Genomic DNA, 20162 nt, shown 5'->3' on the forward strand with positions numbered 1-20162 from the left:
TCACTGATGGTGGGATTGCAAGTGAACACAGCCACTATGTCAATCAATGAGTCACTTCTCAACAAACGTAAGACTAGATATACCTATAACCCAGATATACCATTCCCTGGTAATGCCCAAAGGACTTGAAACTCTATTCACAATGGCTAGGAAATGGAGCAACCCGAATGTCTTTTAACTGATGAATAGATAATGAAAATGTGATGCATAGACACAGTGGAATTCTAGTCACCCATGAAGAAAACAATGAACTCAGGAACTCCGTAGTTTAATGGATAGATCTGGAAAATATACTGAGTGAGGTAACCCAACCCACCGAGACAAACACCACATACCCACTCCTATTTTAAAATCCTAAGTTCCAAATCTTTAGATTTGAACATATAACTCAAAGTACTTCCAGAAGCAAAGAAATTAGAAAGGGACCATGGCAGAGAGTGCAGTGGGAGAAGGAGCTCTAGAGAAGGGAACACAAGGATACAGATGTATTTCTTCCATCAGCAGGAGAAATAATGGAATCAGAGTGAGACTTACTGTATTTCTTAAAGGCACGGACGATTTATTAGTCATCTTTGAGTCCTAGGGTCACAACTTCATGCCAGGCATGTTCTGAATGTTCACTAAGCATTGGTTAAGTTCATGTCAGAATCACATTATTTTAAAGGATGTATGGGTAACTGGAGCAGAAATGGTAGGTGGCTTCGGGGGGGGGGTAATGATCAGAAACTAGGGGAGGCAGCATTTTCAAAGAACAATCATTAGCAACGAGTAACCTAATGGGAACCAATATTTGAAAATGCCACTGACTATGTTGGGTTCTGAATATTTGACTGGTTATGAGAGATTTTTATTTACAGTTAATAGTTTTTCTTTTTTGAGTTTTCTACAGGATATGTTATTTCATAATCAGAACAAATTATTTTGATGAGATGCAGACTGATGAGAAAGCAATGGTCTCTCCATTCCCGAAAGTGAGCAGCCAGAAATGACACCTGCCAGTGATGACAAGAAAGGGCCTTCTGTAGGGAAGAGGAGAGTAGACCAGCAAGCCCCGATTCTTCCAAAGCCTGAGACACTGTTTACTGATGGTAAATGCTGAGTGCCTTCCTTGGGAAAATGAGGCCTAGCTCATCTGGCTGCTTACAATCTGCTAATGGCTTCATTACATTGGCAGTAGTGGCTATATTAGAATTTAATTTTATCCAAATTAAGTATGTTCAAGAGATGGGGATATTATAGCAATGTCCAAATCATGTGGAGATATGTGAGAGGTGATTTTATGGAAAAGCATGAAATAGGCCTCCATGAGATACCTATGTGACAAGTGGTCCTCAACTCAACACTTCAGGCATGTGTACCCATGGCATTATGGTTAATTTTCCAAGACTGACATGTCCAGTTGGTGGTTTTGGCTAGATTAAAAGGACGTGCCTTACCCTGGTGTTGGAGTAGGTGAGCTAGTTTAGAAGACCAAATCATTGTTTTTCTTTTGTAAGAGAAAAGACTCTTGGGTCATTTCTTCCATATTACAGTAGATCTGAATTAGGAGGGAACAGAACATCTCCAGAAGAAATCTGGTGTTTACAAGTGGCTGGTAAACACTGTGGAACATCTTCTGACTATATGAAACCCCAGACTGTTTGGTAACAGGGGTGAGAGTGGAGGGATCAGAGATATAAATTTAATATAAGATGACACAAAATGAGATCAATTTCTGCAAAGCAGAAGCAGTCACCGTGTCCTCACGCATGAGTGGGTGGACTTGTATACAGATCTAGACTGTGGATTGTCTGCTGACATGAGTGGACCGGTAAATGGAAACAAAACAAGGTAAGAAACGATTCTAAAAGAATTCAAAATAAGAAAAGTTCAGCTTTCTGAGTGTTGGGGCCTGTGACTATTGGCTTCTAATGGGATCTCACAGGACTCGCTGAGTTGGTGAATCTGCCATTTAAGTGCTTTGACATTATTTGACTCCTTTGTGACTCTTCTGGATTCTTAGCACTAAAGTGAAATGTAGCCACTTATTGATTGAAAGACAATGGAATTCATTTTCTGTTCGATGGAAGCATTAAGAATGATATAAAGAGACATAAAGGAAGTATGCAAGCACAATGCGTTTAGTGGTCATTTTATAGACAAATTTACAAGGAATCCAGGATTTCTCACCCACCTAGACCCCCAGAGAGGCTTTCTCTGAAATAAACAAATTCAGTATATGCTGTGAATGGGGTTGTGGAAGGAATGAAAGTTTGTTTGTCCGGAATATCCTTTGCCAAGGATGGGATTCTCGTGTCCTGGCAGGTCTGCTTGCTGCTGTCCAAGTACATGGCTGAGGGCCTTGCAAAACCTGGCAATAGAAGCAAGCTCATTTGGCAGTGGAAATCTGTCATCTCAGCTCACTCAATGAAAAAATCACAGTTTAGCAAGTAGGGATGAAAACCAGTCCCTGGGAGTTGTGTAGCATCTTTGAAGGCCATAGTGTCAACCACCCACCCATCCTTGCTATTCTGCCTCTGGTTCTCCAGTTTCCATCTTGGTTGCCAACTTTGCCTCTCTGTTTTGTCTTTAGTATATTTATTGTAAAGGTGTCTTCTGGAAATGCCCTTTCTACATCATGCCAGACCAGGACTCAGAGAAAGAAAGCTGAAATCAGTGGTAATAAAACCTTCAAACCTTCCACCGCTAAAGGCTATACACTCACACCAAGGGTGATGGCCAAGATTGTGTGTTTGTATGGGCACATGTCAGATTTAAACCATAATGAGAACAAATGAGCTATCACTGGAGAAGTGGCTATGCTTCCCTATGGGCTTGCACGTCAGTCATCGAATATTTGCTAAGCAGGGAAGCTACAGAGCTACTGTGGTGGCTTGAATATGCTTGGCCCAGGGAGTGGCACTATTAGTAGTTGTGGCCTTGTTGGAAGAAATGTGTCACTATGGGCAGGGGGTGGGGGGAGGTCTGCTTTGAAACCCTCCTCCTAGCTGGCTGGAAGTCAGTCTTCTCTTAGCAGCCTTCAGATCAAGATGTAGAACTCTTGGCTCCTTCACCAAGCAGTGTCTTCCTGGATGCTGCCATGCTTCCTGCCATGACCATAATGGACTGAACCTGTGAGCCAGCCCCAATTAAATGTTGTCCTTATAAGAGTTGCCTTAGTCATGGTGTGTCTTCTCAGCAATGGAAACCCTAATTAAGACAGCCACAAGTACGGTTACATTTTATTTTCTTATTGAAATAGATAGGAAGGAATTACATACCAAGTCAGGTACCCAGAGTGAGGTAACTGCTAAATCCCTCTAAGTAAGTTTAAAAAGTCCAGCTCTAAGACTCAGAATTATTGTTAACACAGTGTTTTGTCATTTTATTTGTAACATTTTTATCTCTTCCTGGTATATCATATGGTGTGATTTTCTTAGATTTCTATTAAGGTAAGAGTCTGCAGAATATTTTTATATGAAGCAGTGCTTGTAGCCGATCTGTTCTTTACATGCTATTCTGATCAATCTAGAGATGAAAGAGGAGTAAGTTGCTAGTTAATAATGTCCTTTCATAAGGTAATAATGTGAATTCTCATGAGTCCATGCTAAGAGAATATTGGCATTTTTCTGATCTGTATGCTGCAGAAGACTTTTTTTTTCAGCCCCCTTGTCTTTTAGGAACATCTCTGGGGAGGAATAGAATAATGAATATATATATATATTTATATCTAACTTAGAGAACTGGGCATCCCTTTGAGGGTTCTTAAGTCATAGTATTTATTTCTCTGCAATGCCTTTTGCCCAGATCTCCCCCTCTCATCTCGCCTTCTCTCTCCTCACCTCTGTCTGTGGCAGCATCACAACTAGGCCTTTGACTAATATGGAAAGAAGGTGGATAGAAGGTGAACCAGTATCAGTGTATTTTGACATGACCGACCAAAGATTAAAAATTGGTATTAGAAATTATTGAGCATTTATGTTTTATTAAATAAAAGTTCTCAAGAAATAAGCAGATAAAGCTCTCGAATATACGTATTTTCATTTTAAGGCCTTCTGCAAGAAAAAAAATAATCAAAATGAAGTAAAAATGAAAACAAATTGAATTTCTGTCCACAACTACAAATTTAATCATGCTTTTTAAGGTTTCAGCACATTTGGAAAAACGGTTTCTTCTTCAATCTTGGGAAGGCCTGTCTGCCGCACGCCTGAGGCGACAGCTGTGGAAGTGACAGAGATTTCCTTGGGTGACAAATGATTTTGATGCTCAGTGGTTCAGAACCCAGGGGAGTTCACTTGCCTTTGAGATTGTGCATCACGGAATGAAACCAGGAATCTGGTTCACAGGCACCAAGAGCCAAATTTCAAATTAGAGGCATTTAGTTAACGCAATCACAAAGGCTCTGTCAAAAGTAATAAAAATAGTCACCTGCCCTCATAGAGCTGATGGGTTCATGCTATTTTTAGCCTAAGTATTCAGTGGAAAAAATATCATTGTCTATTTTTTAAAAGAAAGATTTATTTTACTATCCATTTGTGTATGTGCATTTGTGCACATGAGGGAGGTACCCATGGAAGCCAGGAGAGGCTGTTAGATTACCAGGAGAAGGAATTACTAGTGGTTGTAAAGCCAACAATGTGGGTACTGGGAATTAAACTTCAGTCCTTTGAAAGACCAGGACGTCTGGGTCTCTTGACTCCAGAACCATTTATACAGCTTTCTACCATTATTTTATTCAAACCTCCCACTATGAAAAAGTGCCTTCCTGGAATTTACTTTAACAACTGTCACCAAGCCGCTTAGCACTTCGTAACTGATTAAATCAGCTAGATTTTTTATCCCTGGATCTTGAGAAAGAGCTGGTAGGGGCTGGAGAGACAACTCAGCAGTTTAAAACACTTGATCCTCTTTCAGGGGCCCAGGGCTCAATTCTCATCACCAACATTGTGGCTCTTCTATAATTCCAGTTCTAGGAGATCTGACGCCTTTTTCTAACCTCTGTGGGGACCAGGCATACACATGGTGCATAACCTGTGCAGCCAAAATACTCACACGTATTAAAAAAAAAACCTTTAAAGAAAAAGAAAAGCTGGTAGATTTAAAAGTATCACACAGATAATAACAGCTATAATTATTCTCGCCCTCTTCCTGCCCAACTACTTATGAAAAGATATCCTTCCAGTCCAAGGTGATTACCCTACATATTCTCTGAGAATCTGTCTCAAAATTAAGTTTATGGGCAAAGGCTGATCAATGGTAACTGATTGCCATTAAACAGCAGTAAGAAGTTCTGGTGTGCCATTGTGTACTGTTGGCTGGAAGAAAGCACTTTAAATGCTTTTTTTTCTTACAAATTATTGAAAATGTTTGAATTGAGGATATGCTTATGTTGATCATACAGTGTAATATGTACCAAGGCATTACATTGTATTGTTAATATCCATGGTTTTTAAAAACATATTTAGGTATTAAGTTAAAGTAAATTTAAATTCAATAATTGTGATGTGCGCGTGTAATCGTCTCGCCGGCAAGAACACGCACACACACACACACACACACCAGAATCCTTCCGTAAGAACACGTTTATTCCCAAAAACCAAAATGGTGGAAGAAGAAAACGAAGAAGACGCCCAGGCCTGGGAAAGTACTGCTATATATCCCTGAGCGGGGTATTCACCTCTGATTGGCTGCTTACTCGTTGCGCGCCAAACGCCGTGGGATGGGCTTTAACTTTGGCGGGCTTTTACCATGGCACATGCGCAATTTACTTGTTTACTAGGAAGAATTATGGCTGATAGCGCCACCTAGCGATGGCGGACTTTTCCAGCACCCGCCGCGGCTCCCTACAAATAATCTCTTGTAGATGGCAAAAAATTAAATTTAGCATTTGCCTTACTTCTCTAATTGTTGCTTCTACATTTTCTCTCTCAGGGAGTATTATGACCATGCACAGAGTCCTAGGCCTAGGGATGGCATATCCGTCCTTCTCTTTTCCATCCCTGTCCTCCAGCTCCAGACAGTCACCAGTCTTCATCCACTTGAGTATTTCCTAATTTTACTAATTCCCCTGCCTGACCTTCACATTATTCTCTTTCCCGTTAATACAATAAAGTATCCGAGTCTGGATAATGGTGTAAAGAAAAGCCGTGTCTTTAAATCACAGATTTTTCAGTTCAAGGACTTGACGGTGGCCTAGGCTCCATTCTAAAGAGACATGGTGGCAGATATCATCAGAATGATGACATCATGTGCAAGGTGAGACCACCTGGCTACACAGGAAGCCAGTGTGGCTAGGGAAGGGCTCTGGTTTCAACACTCCTTTCTCAAGAACTCACCAGGGTTTCTCTACAACAGTCTCTTGCAGGGCAGTTTCCTCCATGACCTAATTTCTCCTCACTAGCTCACCAACTTGCAATATCTCCACTCAAAAACCAGGTTCCTATGTGAACCCTTGGGGGAAACACACAAATCATATCCAGATAATTGTTCCATTTTTCTCTGCTGTGTCTGCTACTACACCAGTGCCGGTCTTAATCTTTGAGGAGACTTCCAACTGTTTCGGTGTGTTGTTTGTTTGTTTTTTGTTTTTGTTTTCTATGCAGTTTTGGCTTGGGGATTGAACCTGGGACTTTATGCACCCTGGCAGTAGGCTACCATGTCCTCTAGACTTTGCCACAGCTACTGATACATAGTCCATTAATTGTACTGCCATAAAGGTTGTCTTTCTAAATGTGAGCCTGCTCAACACCTTGTCGTCATGCTAATCATCTTAACTTGCCAGTTCAGGAATGGACTGTGTGCTTGTTTACATTTGCAGGGTGGTTCCCTAACCTGCTATTTTGTTCTCTTTTATCCATACCATTACTATCAGTTCATTGAGCCTAGCTTATTCTATAGCACCGCAGGGAAACAGTGATCCGGTACATTTACATGTGTTTTCTCCTGTTTCCATTGAACTGTGTGTATAACTTCATTAAGACACTAGATATAAGGCATTTCAACTTTTGTTGTATGTGTCTGTCTTCTTCACTATACATTAACTTTTTGGAGAAAGAAATAGGTGTATTGTCTTGTTTTTGTTTGTTTTCCTAGTGTAATTAACCTTAATTATACCACAAAAAACAACAACAACAACAACAAAAAAAACCTATTAAGTCTTCCAATGGTGTCAGCCTCTTCACGTGCTTTACTGTGTGTGTGCTTCTGCTTTCAATAAAAATCTGGTTGAGTACTGGGAAAAAAAAGAGGTTGTCTTTTTATTTTGGAATCTCCAGGCCAGGTATGGTCCCTGGTGCTTAGCAGGTTCTCAGTAAATTGCTGCCCATACAGACTGCATGCATGTGTGTGCATGCGTGCATCTCTGTATATGTGTATATATGTGTCTGAGTGTGTGTGCTTTGTGTGTAGGGTGCATGTTATGAGTATGCGAGTGCTTCTGCATGTGGAGGTTAAAGCAGGTTATCAGGTTTCTTCCTCAGTGACTCTGCCTTTTTGCCTCAAGACTGGGTCTTAGTTACTTCTCTATTGCTGTGAATGAACACCAAGACCAAGGCAACTTTAGAAGAAAGAATTTATTGGAGGCTTACAGTTTCAGAGGATAGATATATTTCCAACACAGGAGAGAGCATGGCAGTAGGCAGACTGGAGCCATAGTTGAGAGCACACAGCATGAGACATAACCATGTGGCAGAGGCAGGTGGTAGGGTGGTTAACTTGAAATGCCATGGCTTTGAGCCCTCAAAGCCCACCCACCAGTGACATACCTTCTCTAACAAGACCACACCTTCAAATCCTTCCCAAATAGTTCCACCAACTAAGAACCTAGTAGTCAAATATGTAAGCCTATGGGGGTCATTATCATCTAAACCACCATCTGGGGTTTCTCACTGAGTCTGTAGTTCATCACTGGACTGGCGGCCAAGGTGCTCTTGGGATCCACTTGTCTCCAACTCCCAGTACAAGGTTACAGGCCCCCAAAGCCATGCTGGGATTTTCATGTATGTGTTGCTGATTTGACCTCAGAGGCTTGTGTTTGTAGGCAAGCTCTCTCATGATTGAGACATTTCCCTGGCCCCTGGATACAGAACTTGAAAAATTATTCGCTATCACATTTAGAAAACTCAACCTTGTCTCTCCTTGTTCATATTTATTAAACTGTTTCCCTTCTTATGATGACGTCACCTAAAAACAAAATAAGAAACCATTCATCTATTCTGCTCTTTCACCTTAACCCCACCTTTAAAAAATTAAAATACAACAGCCGATTACTACAACACATTGAAAGTTAACTTTCACTGCATCTTTCCAATGAAATTGTTCTTACCAGTGACATCAATTGCTTCCTAATTATGAAAGTCAAGCTCTATCTTCAGGATTTCAAATTGCTGACATCCCGAAAATCCTTCTTAATTTAGCTTTTGTAATATCATGTCTCCTGGGCTACATCGTCTCTGAATACTGATCAGCTAATCTATCCTGCCTTTGTCTAAATATTGTTATCCCAAGGGGTCATTTTTAATTCTCCATTTCTTATGTAATTCAGCCAATTCCATATCTTTCACAATTACCTACATATGCAGTGGACCCAAAATTTGACCTCTTGAACTCTATTTCCAGCATGTAATAATTTCTGTGGCTCATAATATCCTCAAACTTTACATGTTAAAATTGAATTAAGTTTCTTTGCTCAAGTATGACCCCTTTTACATTTCCTATGCCAGTGAGTTAACAGTAGTGTCAGTGCGGTGACAACTTTTCCAGGCTTCTATGCTAAAATACATAATAAATCAATTTCACAGAAAAAAACGTTATCTTTGATATATTACCAGTGGGGTTTTATATGAATTAATCAGTGCATAACAAATCACCACATGGTTTGCATTTAAAGCAGGATGCACTGTTACAGCATAGTTTCGGTCGGGCAGGTGTCCATCTTATCTGGGTCCTCTGAGCGGAGGACCTCATGGCTGCCAACAAGATGGTGATGGGCTGGATCCTGAGAGGCTCACTATTGTTTCAGGGTCACACAGGTGTTGGTGCAGGTCCTCATTGCCTTGAAGCTATAGTACCATGGCAGCTTATTCAAGCTCACCAGCAGAGTCTGACGTACTCCTCTTCTAAATAACTTAGCTGATAACCTGGCTATTCAGGATGTATCAGTTTACTAAAGACATCTGAGGGACCTTAATTCATCGGTTAATTCTTAAATTTCTGTTGTAATGTAACACAATTGTAGGAGAGACTACGGTATCACCTCTGCCATACTATGCAAGCTAGAAGCAAGCTTCGGGTTCCACTCCCCACCACTCAAGGGGTAGAACATTATTACAGGGCACGGGTCACTGGACGTCACCCAAACTGCCAATGGCAGCTTAATTCAAAATTATATAAGGATAATGGAAAAAACCAATAAATGCTTATAATTTGGGCAATACAATGCTGAGCACAGAGAAGAAAACCACAGAATTTTAATTAAAAAAAAATCTTCAAGTTTAAGGGAGGTGATGCATATTTACAAAGGAGAAAAGGTGTCTTTCTATTCTTATTCTCTATACTTACTGCCTTGGACAGTAGATAGAACCACGTGTCCAAACATTAAAATCCAATTTTACACTCTAATAAGAGCCTGAATTTAATTATGTAACTGGAGTAAGAATCATTGTCACGTGTGCTGCCATCTTCCGTGTTGAGAAGATAAATGCTTAAGGGTGGTAATTTAAATAATTAAACAATTTTAATGCCTCTATATGCTCACATATTTGAACACGTGGTCCTGTTGGTGTTTCAGGAAGTTGTGGAGCCCTTAGGGGGTGGAGCCTTGGTAGAGGAAGTACATCGACGGAGGTGGGTTTTGTGGTTTTATAACCATACCCTGCTTCCCACCCTCCCTGCTTCCCCCGTGTAAGTAAAGTCAGCCAGCATTCTGTTCTTGCTGCTTTGCTTTTTCTGCCTAGTGCCATGTATTCTCCAACACAATGGACTCTATCCCTCTGGGACCATAAACCAAAATAAATCCTTTCTCCCTTAAGTTATTTTTGTCAGGGTATTTTGTCATGGCAACAGAAAGCTAATATACTAAAGTTAACTGTTTTCTTGAGTGTACCTTAGTTCAACTTTTCCTAATGTTTTTTAAAAATGTTTTTAATGTGATAGTTTTCCTTCAAGAAAGATCTTTCGGGCATCTGTTGTTTTAAAATTTCATTCATTCATTCATTCATTCATTGATTCATTTCTTCCTCTTCTCTTTTAAGTTGTGAGTATGAATGTGCCATGGTATGCAGAGAACAGAAGATAACTTCCAAGAGTTGGTTCTCCTCCCACCAAGTCAGTTATGGGGCTAGAACTCAAGCCATCTGGCTTGGCAGCAAGTCCCCTTTACCTGCTGAGCCTTCTTGCTGGTCTCATTCACTGCTTTCTTACAGCCATAAATCACACAGCTACAGAAGTTCTTTTATTCGTAACTTTCCCTTCCGGGCCCATGTGCTCCAATATGAACTCCGTGGCTTCTCTTTCTCACGTACTTGAGACAGAAATCTTGGAGTTAATACAAGAGCTGTGAGGGCGTGGGGTTTACTGAGAACCCTGCCATTTTAGGCTCTCCTTAGGGATAATGTTTTCCCTGGTATTTAGTGAAACCCAATAGCGCCACGGTGGGTTCCTCTTTGTTGACACTGGCAATGCCTATCTTGCGTGGCCATAAGAGTGGGTGTGTGAATCCCTACAGATATGTGGTTACTTCTCGGCTCTCTCTCTCCTTTGCCTGGGCCAGCGCCACGTTGATGCACTGAAGCCACTCCTCTGCGTTCTTCTCATCCTTGGCTTTGAAAACATAGGTCTTATTGTCTGTGAAGATTTCAAACGCCCGAGGTAGGGAGCGGTCCCGGCGCTTCTTGACCACAGCTTTCACGCTCTGTACTTTGCTGAGTTCTATTGGAGAGTCGTCAGGGTCATCCTTCTGAGAGAAATGGAAAGGAAAGCTCATGAGTTGGCTCCTGCTGCTGCCTATTTTACTGGCTCTTGGAATTTTCCAAGAGGGCCTGGACTTTTCACATCCTATGGTTTGAGACCTTTCTGTTTTGGGTGCTAAGGCCCACAGAGTCATTAGGACAACAGAAACCCCAAATTTAGCTTCTATTATAGTATCATAAGTCATCACAAGATAGCCAGTTTACTGAAATTTATCATAAAGGAAATTGGAAAAAAAAGTTTAATTCCTGGTTCTTTGCTCTTCTGTCACCTTCTATTTATATTAGCATTATTAATAGAGCACAAAGCAGCAGTGAAATCTGGAATACTCTCATCTCAAATTTTCAGCTAGTCAAAGACGTCTAGTGTTGGGGTTTCCTGTGGTGTACCTCTGAAAAAGGGTATTGAAAACCTAGAGTCTGAATAGCTTTTAGAATCTCTGAACTAGAAGCATGCACTGTCCATAAACATTACTTAGTGATGTTATATTTGTGTTTTAGGAAAGCAGAGGTTTAGGGACCTCTGTGATACCAGAGTCATCAGATTGGGCTAGCACGAATGGTTTTAGACAATTAAAAATGTCTAAAAGCAATGAAGACATTTTGTCTACTGGAAAAATACCTGCGGTTGGGCATCTTGCCAACTGTTCTCCCCCCCACCGCCCCCTCGTTGTGATAGTCATCTCCCCTACTTGGCAATGAAAAAGCACTGTTCTTACAACTTTCTAGAGTGTATGGCCAGCTTGGAAAAGCCTCAGGAACAGTGAACATCACCCCCTCCCCAATTGAAAATAGCAACGTTAGGGAAATATTGTCATAGCAAGAAAATATAACTTTTCTATATCAATTTTATTAATAGATAGCATTTCCTCCCTCCCCGCTGTGTGTATGTGTGTGTGTGTGTGTGTGTGTGTGTGTGTGTAGAAGTTAGAGGTCAACATCAGATGCCTTCTTCTTAACCTGTTCCACATTAGTTTTTGAGACAGAGTCTCTCACACTGGCCTAAGCTCATCATTTTGACTAGACTGACTGATCAGCAAGCCCCTGGGATCCACCTTTCCAGTCGGGTTAGAGACAAGAGTCACTGTCTGGCTTTTACATGGGCGCTAGGGATTCAAACTCAAGTCTTTATGTGTATGAAGCAAGCACTTTACCCATTAAGCCATCTTCCTGGTCTAGCATTTCCATTTCAGTGTTTAATACTTATTTACTAAATGTGGCATTATACTGAAATGCGTTCATAAATGATATAACTTAAAAAAGAGAAGTCAACCAGAAAAATGAATACTCAGAGTTTAATGATCACAGAAGTTAAAACAATTACACTTCAATTTATGCACATGGCTTTCTTATATTGTAAAATAACAGGGAGGACTGAAGCGATGCTCTGGGGGTTAAAGGCATGGACTGCTCTTGCCGAGGACCCGAGTTCAATTCCCAGCACCCACTCTGGAATGTTCACAATCATCTGTAACTCAAGCTCTTCTGGTTTCCATGAGAACCTACCCATACGCAGACACTTATAATTAAATACAAAATAAATCTTAAAAATAACAGGGCAATTGAGACACATTGCTAGGGAGAGGTCGTAAGAAATCTGAGTTCAAGAGAAACGAAGCAATGGAAATATCTCCACTAAAGATACTAATATATGTATTTTTTTTAAAAGATGCATGATACTGAATTAATGTGTTATGGTATTTTATTTTATTCTAGTAATTATATTTAAAGAGATTTTTTTAAAAAATTAAATTTAAATTAAAGAGGAAATATGCTTTTTTTATTTTGAAATGTCAATATTTATAGTGTAACATAAATTACAACTGTGTAAACTCATGATAAATGTGTCGATGACATTTAAGATGTTACATGGATTTCTTTTCCCAAAAATTCTTTAAGAGGTTACACAGGACAAAATTTGAGAACATCTCCACTATACACTCTATTAGCCTAATTTGGTTTATATTAAGTATTTGTTGATAATAAAATGTGTTGAGGTTAGACTATAGCACAGAAATTGATACACCATAACTGATGGAGAAAAGAGGGTTCCTATAGCAATGTAAGGAAGATCATTTAAGACAGGGAGAGAGAGAGAGAGAGAGAGAGAGAGAGAGAGAGAGCGAAGCTGGCTTATGAAAATCAACTCCATGAGAATGTGAATTTGAACTACAGTCTGGGTTTGCCTTTCAGGCCTAGGTTTCACTGATGTTTTTAAAAGACAGCTACTGAGGATGTGAGTCCTTGTGACCAGAGGTATTTTGTTGTATATTGTTTCCCACTATTGAGACACATGTTCTGTCAGATTTCTACAATGCCAAACTGTTATTTCCTGATAAAGATACCAAACAACTTATTCTTTAGAACTTAGTTAAAAGTTTAAAATTTGGGTGAGAAGAATATAGACCATCATTTGACTGCTTGAAAACAGTTTCATAGACTCATTCTGAGTTTGTACTGAGGGTCTGAGGAAGACTGCTTCTTTATGTCTATTCCTGAGTTCTTGGGTAAATGTGGGAAATTCAGATGGTCATTTCAAACACCTAAAACTGCTTCATTGTGGACTGATGTCAAAAATATTTCTTTAAAATCTAATAACTCTTTAAATTGAACATGCTGTCACCCATTCACTCTGAAAAAGTATTTAGCCAGAGAAAAGCCACCTCCATATGGCACAGACTGAGAAAGATACATAGCTTCAAAGTATCACAAAATAGATTTTTACAAGCAAAAATCATTTTGAGGGAGGTCTTATTAAGTAAGGAAATACTTTCTCAGAATACATCATAATTCAGATGTACTGTATTTTACTCTCACTGAGAAAAATATTTCAATAACATCTCTCGTGAGAAATCTAAAAACATGGTGCATTTTTCCAGAGAGAATTGTTAATGTTTAACCCATTTAATTTATTAACAAGGCAATAGTTTAGTTTATATGATGGTTAAAGATATGAGTCAACTTGCTTGGGCGAATGGGTCCCCAAATAGCCATTAAAACATGGTTTCTGAGTGTGCCTGTGTGTTTCCAGAAGAGGCAAACATTTGAGTCAATGGGAAAAAAAAATCCACCTCCACCACTGTGGGTGGCATCAATCCATCCATGCAGCAGAGAACAAAATCACAGAGGAAGGGACATCTGTGTTACACTAATCTTTTCAGAATAAAGGATAATGGTCTGATCCAGGTAAACAGGCAGAACTCTGAGGTCAGCCAGAGATACATGATGAGACTGTCTTCTCAGTGATAATCACTGCCATCACCACCTCCACCACCACACACTGGTGCTTGGTGTGGTGGCACACACTGGAGCACTCTGGAGGCAGAGGCAAGATGATCACCGTAAGTTCAAGGCCAGCCAATGCTATACAATAAGGCCCTGTCTAACACAGTGTCAGCATTTTGGGGAACAGAGGTAGGGGACACAGCTTTTCTATCACCCTCAGGCATGTGAGGAGTTTTCCTAATCTCTTAGAGACTCCAACTTAAGCAAAGTGGAATTCATGGCTTCTGCAGAGCAAAGAATTGCAAGCCTAGCCAGTCTGATGCAGAGTTGTGTGGAATGGATTTTAACATAGGCTTAGGCATGAGGCACTCATAAGGTAAGCTATTCGAAAGCATGGATGTGAGTTTCTGAGACTCCCAACTGTGTTTTCACAACTGTGTGCTTTAGGATTGTGGTGGGGTCTGAAGGAAAGAAAAACAATTTAAGTGTAAAAAATGTGTCAGAGAACTCACAGATTTCCCCTTTTGAAAGAGAAGTTGGTTTCCAGCCAGCGTAAAGTAACGCGTTTTCCACCTCCTGATGAACTTCCACCTCACTTGTTTCTCCTTCAGTTTTCCTTCAATGAGAGGCTGGCCATCTTGATTTACAACTATGGAGGGAAACAGAATGATCAAGCGCTCATTTTCTGTTATTGATTTGGCACATGATCAAAAGTCATAACTGTAAAATGAACCAGATCCTGGAAAGCACATCTGAAACATGGCCAATGAGGGGCTGGAGAGACCACTCAGTGCTTCCTGCTCTTGCAGAGGACCTGAGCTGGACTCTCAGCACCCACACTGCGGCTCATGACCACCTGTACCTCCAGTTCCAGGAGCTCAATCTCTCTTCTGTCATCTGACAGCATCTGTAAGCACATGATACACATAAACCCACCCAAGCACATGCCAGTACACATGCACACACAATAAATAATAAATAAATACATAAATAAATAAATAAATAAATAAATAAATAAAACACGTGAAAGAGAAAAATGCCAACAATTTGTCGATTTGCTCACACATTCCTGTTTTGTGCTAAAAAGATCATTTCTGGTGTGGCGGTGACCAAAGAGTCGAAAGCCTGCAATGACTTTTCTTTTTTAAGATTTTATTTTTAATTGTGTGTGTGTGTCTGTGTGTGTCTCGTGTGTGTGTGTGTGTGTGTGTGTGATAAACACTGACTGGAAGCAGTTTGGGTAGGAAAGGGTTTATTTCATCTTACAGGTTGCAGTCCATCATCAAAGTAAAGCAGGGCAGGAACTTCAGCCAGACCTTGAAGAAGAAACTATAGGGGACCACTGATTACCAGCTTGTCAGCTTCCTTGTATAGCCCAGGTCCACCCTGCTAGGGATTACCTGGTCCATGGTGGGCAGGGCCTCCCACATCAATTAAGATGCAAGAGAATATCCCATAGATATGTTCACAGGCCAATCTAATGGAAGCAATTTCTCAGCTGAGGTCCTCCCTTCTCATGTGTGTCAAAGTGACAACAGAGACAGCCATTACAGCTAGCCAGCACTGGATATTTCTTATTTCAACTTAAAATATTTATCTTCAGAGACTTTGCCCAAATCCAGGACAGAGCTGCCTTCGTCAGTCTGTCTTCAGGGCTCATGATGCTTGCTTTATGTTTGCCTTTGTCACTCAGGTAAGGTTATTGGTGCTTGCCTACCTAGGGCCTTTATCTCTCATTCACCTGAGAGCTTTACCGGGGAGTGTCTTTGCTGTGCTTCCTGCTAAAACACTTGATACCTCACACAGTACCTAGTACGTAGTAAAGGAGTCTATAAATGTGTTGATGAGTAGACTAATTAGACACCAGAGTAGAATACAGAATGATTGCACATTGTCACAGAATTGGAAGGTTTGTTAGCGGTTGAGAAGCTGAACTGAAGAATTTCATTTCTCTTACCGGCTATAAAAGATTTATTGTCAGATTTCTTTGAGGGTGTCTTAAGTTTTAGCAGGAGAAAACATCATTGTGAGTAGAACCCTACTTAGTGGTATTCAATTGCACCCAGTTTTCATAGCACATTATAAACAATAAAATTTATTTTTTCCATTGCTGTAGAATTTAAAGAATTGACAGTGCTTACTTTGCTATATGAACACAGTCTTTGCTATCTTCACAAACCATGCTCCACACAAGATAATCAAATATGTGGTTTTTATGAACAAAGTTCTATGAAGGTTAGTTTAACATTCATTTCCTTTTTGGTGTAATGATTATTCAATCGAATGTTCTAACAACATGAAATGAAAGCTAAAAATGAAAATTACACTTCATATATATTAGGTAGTGGTAAGGACTGTGATGAGTTGAGAGTAAGGACTGGCTTGTGGTTGATGTGCATACACTTTAGTCAGGAAAAAGCTTGGCTATTGGAGGCATGGTTGATCTGAGTCCTTAGTGATAAGAGGCTGTCCTGTCTCCTCAGAAGATCCATTGTGCCTAGCACAAATGGCAGAAGATAAGTATTTTGTTCCCTTTTATTAGGAATCATCTATTTGGAGAGTTAATGTAATAATGCTCTTCATAAATTTGAATTCTCTACAAACACAGTGGTTGCGTCTTTTGTGCTATTCCACATCCAGCAGTGAAAACACCTAGACACTGGGCTGCCCAGATCCCAGGGTAGGAACAGCTGTTAGCTGAGAAGAAATGACAGGAGAGCTGGGGATTGCTAAAGAAGGGGGGAAGAATTCTCCAGAAAATGCAGAAAGGGGTGTGTGTGTGTGTGTACTCGCGTGCGCACGCATGTGTAAACCACACCAAAGAACCTAAAGAGATTCAAGACTCAGTGACTCAGAAGCAAGTTCCAAAGCATTTGCTTGGGAAAAAAGTCCTGGGCTGAGGCCTGAGGAAGTAAACCCTGTTCAAGACTTTGCCCCATTAAAAGATTGGCAAGGAGCCTAGGGCCAAGGAGGTGGCAGCAAGCACTACAAGAAACCTGGCAGGCCCCAGATGAGACCTGCTGCATGTCCTGCAGAGCCCCAGCAAGAAGCAGAGTACATATCCAGGAAGCTGGGTAATTGAGGGTAGTTCACAAAGCATTGTTGACTCAGGTGTGGGCAAGGTCAAGAAGGGATAGCACTCTGAGGCTAGTGGCCTGTAGGCATGACAGCCCCCTGTGAGAAAGTCAGTCTAACAACTGATTGACTTATTCACAAAGATTGTCACTAGTGACAGTGGCTGCCTTAGACGGATCTCCCATGACATCTGTGATTGCTTTTCTCTCTTTCTACCTCAACCTTGACTTTGTAATAGTTTAGAAAGAGTGAGTAGACAGTAATGTCTGCATAGCTGCTAATTCTCGGGCACACTGACTTCCATTCGTGCCTAGGAGCACCTTGTTTTGTGTGCTTTTTTTAATCTTGAAATACCTCACTGCATATAGACAGCCATACCTCACTGCATAAAACAACCATACCTCACTACATATAGACAACCATATCTCACTGCAAATGGACAACCACACCTCACTGCATAAAAATAACCATACTTCACTGCATATAGACAGCCATACCTCACTGCATATAGAGAGCCATACCTCACTGCATATAGACAGCCATACCTCACTGTGTTTAACCATACCTCACTTCATATAGACAACCATACCTCACTGCATAAAACAACCACACCTCACTGCATATAATAGACAACCATACCTCACTGAATGAAAACAACCACACCTCACTGCATATAAACAACCATACCTCACTGTTATAGACAGCCATACCTCACTGCATAAAACAACCACACCTCACTGCATATAGACAGCCATACCTCACTGCATAAAAACAACCACACCTCACCGCATATAGGCAGCCATACCTCACTGTTATAGACAGCCATACCTCACTGCATAAAATACAACCATACCTCATGGGATATAGACAATCATATCTCACTGCATAAAAACAACCATATCTCACTGCATATAAACAACAATAACTCACTGTATATAAACAACCATACCTCACTGTATACAAACAACACCTATTCGAGGCCATCATGAATTCCATTTGTAATATTTGAATTTTTATACTTTCTTTTCTGGTAGTTATAGGTAAGTGGCTTTAAAAGAAGACACATCTGGGAGAAAATATGTAGTTTCCCCAAACTGAGTATCAAAATAAGAATTTTAAAATAAGAGCTGAGAGAAGGTATACAGTTACCCTTGAAATAATGGCTGCTGGGAGCTGTGGCTTCTGTGCAGTCTATAGCGAATTTCTTTGTATGTATTGAGCATCTCAAAGTTCCTTTTTGGTAGTCTGTGTGCCAGTTCTAACAAAGCCAGAGTGATTACACATGATGTGATCACTAACTACAAGCTCTTAGGAGCCACAGAGACTGTGTGGCTTTTGAAATCACTAAGGGTCTTCACAAATGCCATATTTCTTATGTGCTTTAGAGTGTATATTTCCTTATTGGGGTGAGTAAATAAATACATACAAACACAAAATGGTCAGCACTGTACCTATAAAATGTTGCGGGGACCAACACAGGAAAGTGAGATCACAGTCTTATGAGGGTGCTTCTGCACTACCAAATAAGCATTGCTCACTAGTTTCTTATTCACCAAAGTACAGGTCAGTTTCTAGACTTCTCCGACAAAGCACTGCGTATCAACCTTCCAGGCTGTCAGAATTACACTTTCTAACACCTTTAGACTGTATTCTGAGGCCACCTTCTTCAAATCAGCTGCTAGTTTGTGAAAATGCACTTTCCAAAGCACTGCCCCAAATCTACTGTATCTGACTTTTAAGGGGTGGCGAGGGACTCTGGAGTTTTAACGAGGTCTCCAGACTACGGAGAGCAACAATCTATATGCTCTGTATCTCTCAAGAACTCCTGGGAAGTTTTGAGTTTTGTCATGATGGATGAGAGTAATTGGTCAAATAGCAAACAAAAAAATAAAGCCAAAAATAGCAAGAGAAAAATAGCTATGACTTTTCTATATAATAAAAGACTAGGAGAACAGCATGGTCATATACATGTTGTTGGATTTATTCATTAAAATTACTAAGTGCTTAGAATCAATATTTGTGGAATTTGGTTTATATTATTAATGAAACTAAATTTATTTTTTGTGTGTTTCTGTGTGTGTATAATATATATTATATATAAATATTAATTATATATATATTTATTTATTTTGTGGGTGTATATGTGTGTATGTGTGTATATAGGTCAGAGGACAACCTTGAGTTTCATTTCACAAGGTGTCTCTGGCTTATTGGTCTAGAGCCTTGCCTAGTAGGCTAGACCAGATGGCCAGTGAGCCTCTAGCCTGTGTGTTTCTTTCTCTGCCTCTCATCTGGCATTGGTGAGATAATCAATACATACTACTTGGTCTAGTTTTTTTCTGTTCATTCTGGGGATCTGAACCCAGATCCTCACACTGCAAGGCAAGTGCTCTCTCCCCCAGTCTGGTAAACAAACAAACAAACAAAATCTAAGGGCACTTTCCAAGCAGAAGCCCTTTTAGCAATTCTGAGTGGTATGTGTACTCTTCTGAGAGACTCATAATGGAGAAGGGACCAATAAGAAAAGAACAGGAAGTAGAGAGAAATGGAGATAAATGTTCAATCTTTGGATTAAAGTTTTAACAAGAATGAGTTTCATACAGATATCCCATGCAGGTCCCACTTGGCCTCATTAATGAACTCTTATGATTTATTGGCAACATCTTGTAACTATAACTTGTGAACTATAGCAGACTCTTCATGCTGAGATCTGAGCATGGAGACAACCTGCAAAGAAGGAAGCTGACCTGGGACTGATTCACATTATTCTAGGAAAGGACTGACCAAACTGTATGACAGAAAAATCTACACATTTCCTGGCCTTTACATCTATACATCCATCATCTATCTATCTGTCTATCTGTCTACCTGTCTATCTATCTATCTATCTATCTATCTATCTATCTATCTATCTATCTA

General features: G+C 40.2%; 1 protein-coding gene across 1 annotated transcript in view; it reads right to left on the reverse strand.

Annotated features, from left to right (window-relative positions):
• Positions 1-10181: 10181 nt before the first annotated feature.
• The window catches only part of Veph1 (ventricular zone expressed PH domain containing 1), a 181436-nt gene continuing 171455 nt past the window's right edge, over positions 10182-20162 (reverse strand). The window contains exons 13-14 of the mRNA XM_028763573.1: positions 14681-14817; positions 10182-10933 (exon numbers count right to left, since the gene is read on the reverse strand). Coding sequence (XP_028619406.1) covers positions 10697-10933; positions 14681-14817 — 374 coding nt within the window. The 3' untranslated portion in view covers positions 10182-10696. The remainder of the gene's footprint in view (positions 10934-14680; positions 14818-20162) is intronic.

This window comes from Grammomys surdaster, unplaced genomic scaffold, assembly GCF_004785775.1.
Source record: "Grammomys surdaster isolate TR1022 unplaced genomic scaffold, NIH_TR_1.0 139, whole genome shotgun sequence".
NCBI lineage: Eukaryota > Metazoa > Chordata > Mammalia > Rodentia > Muridae > Grammomys > Grammomys surdaster.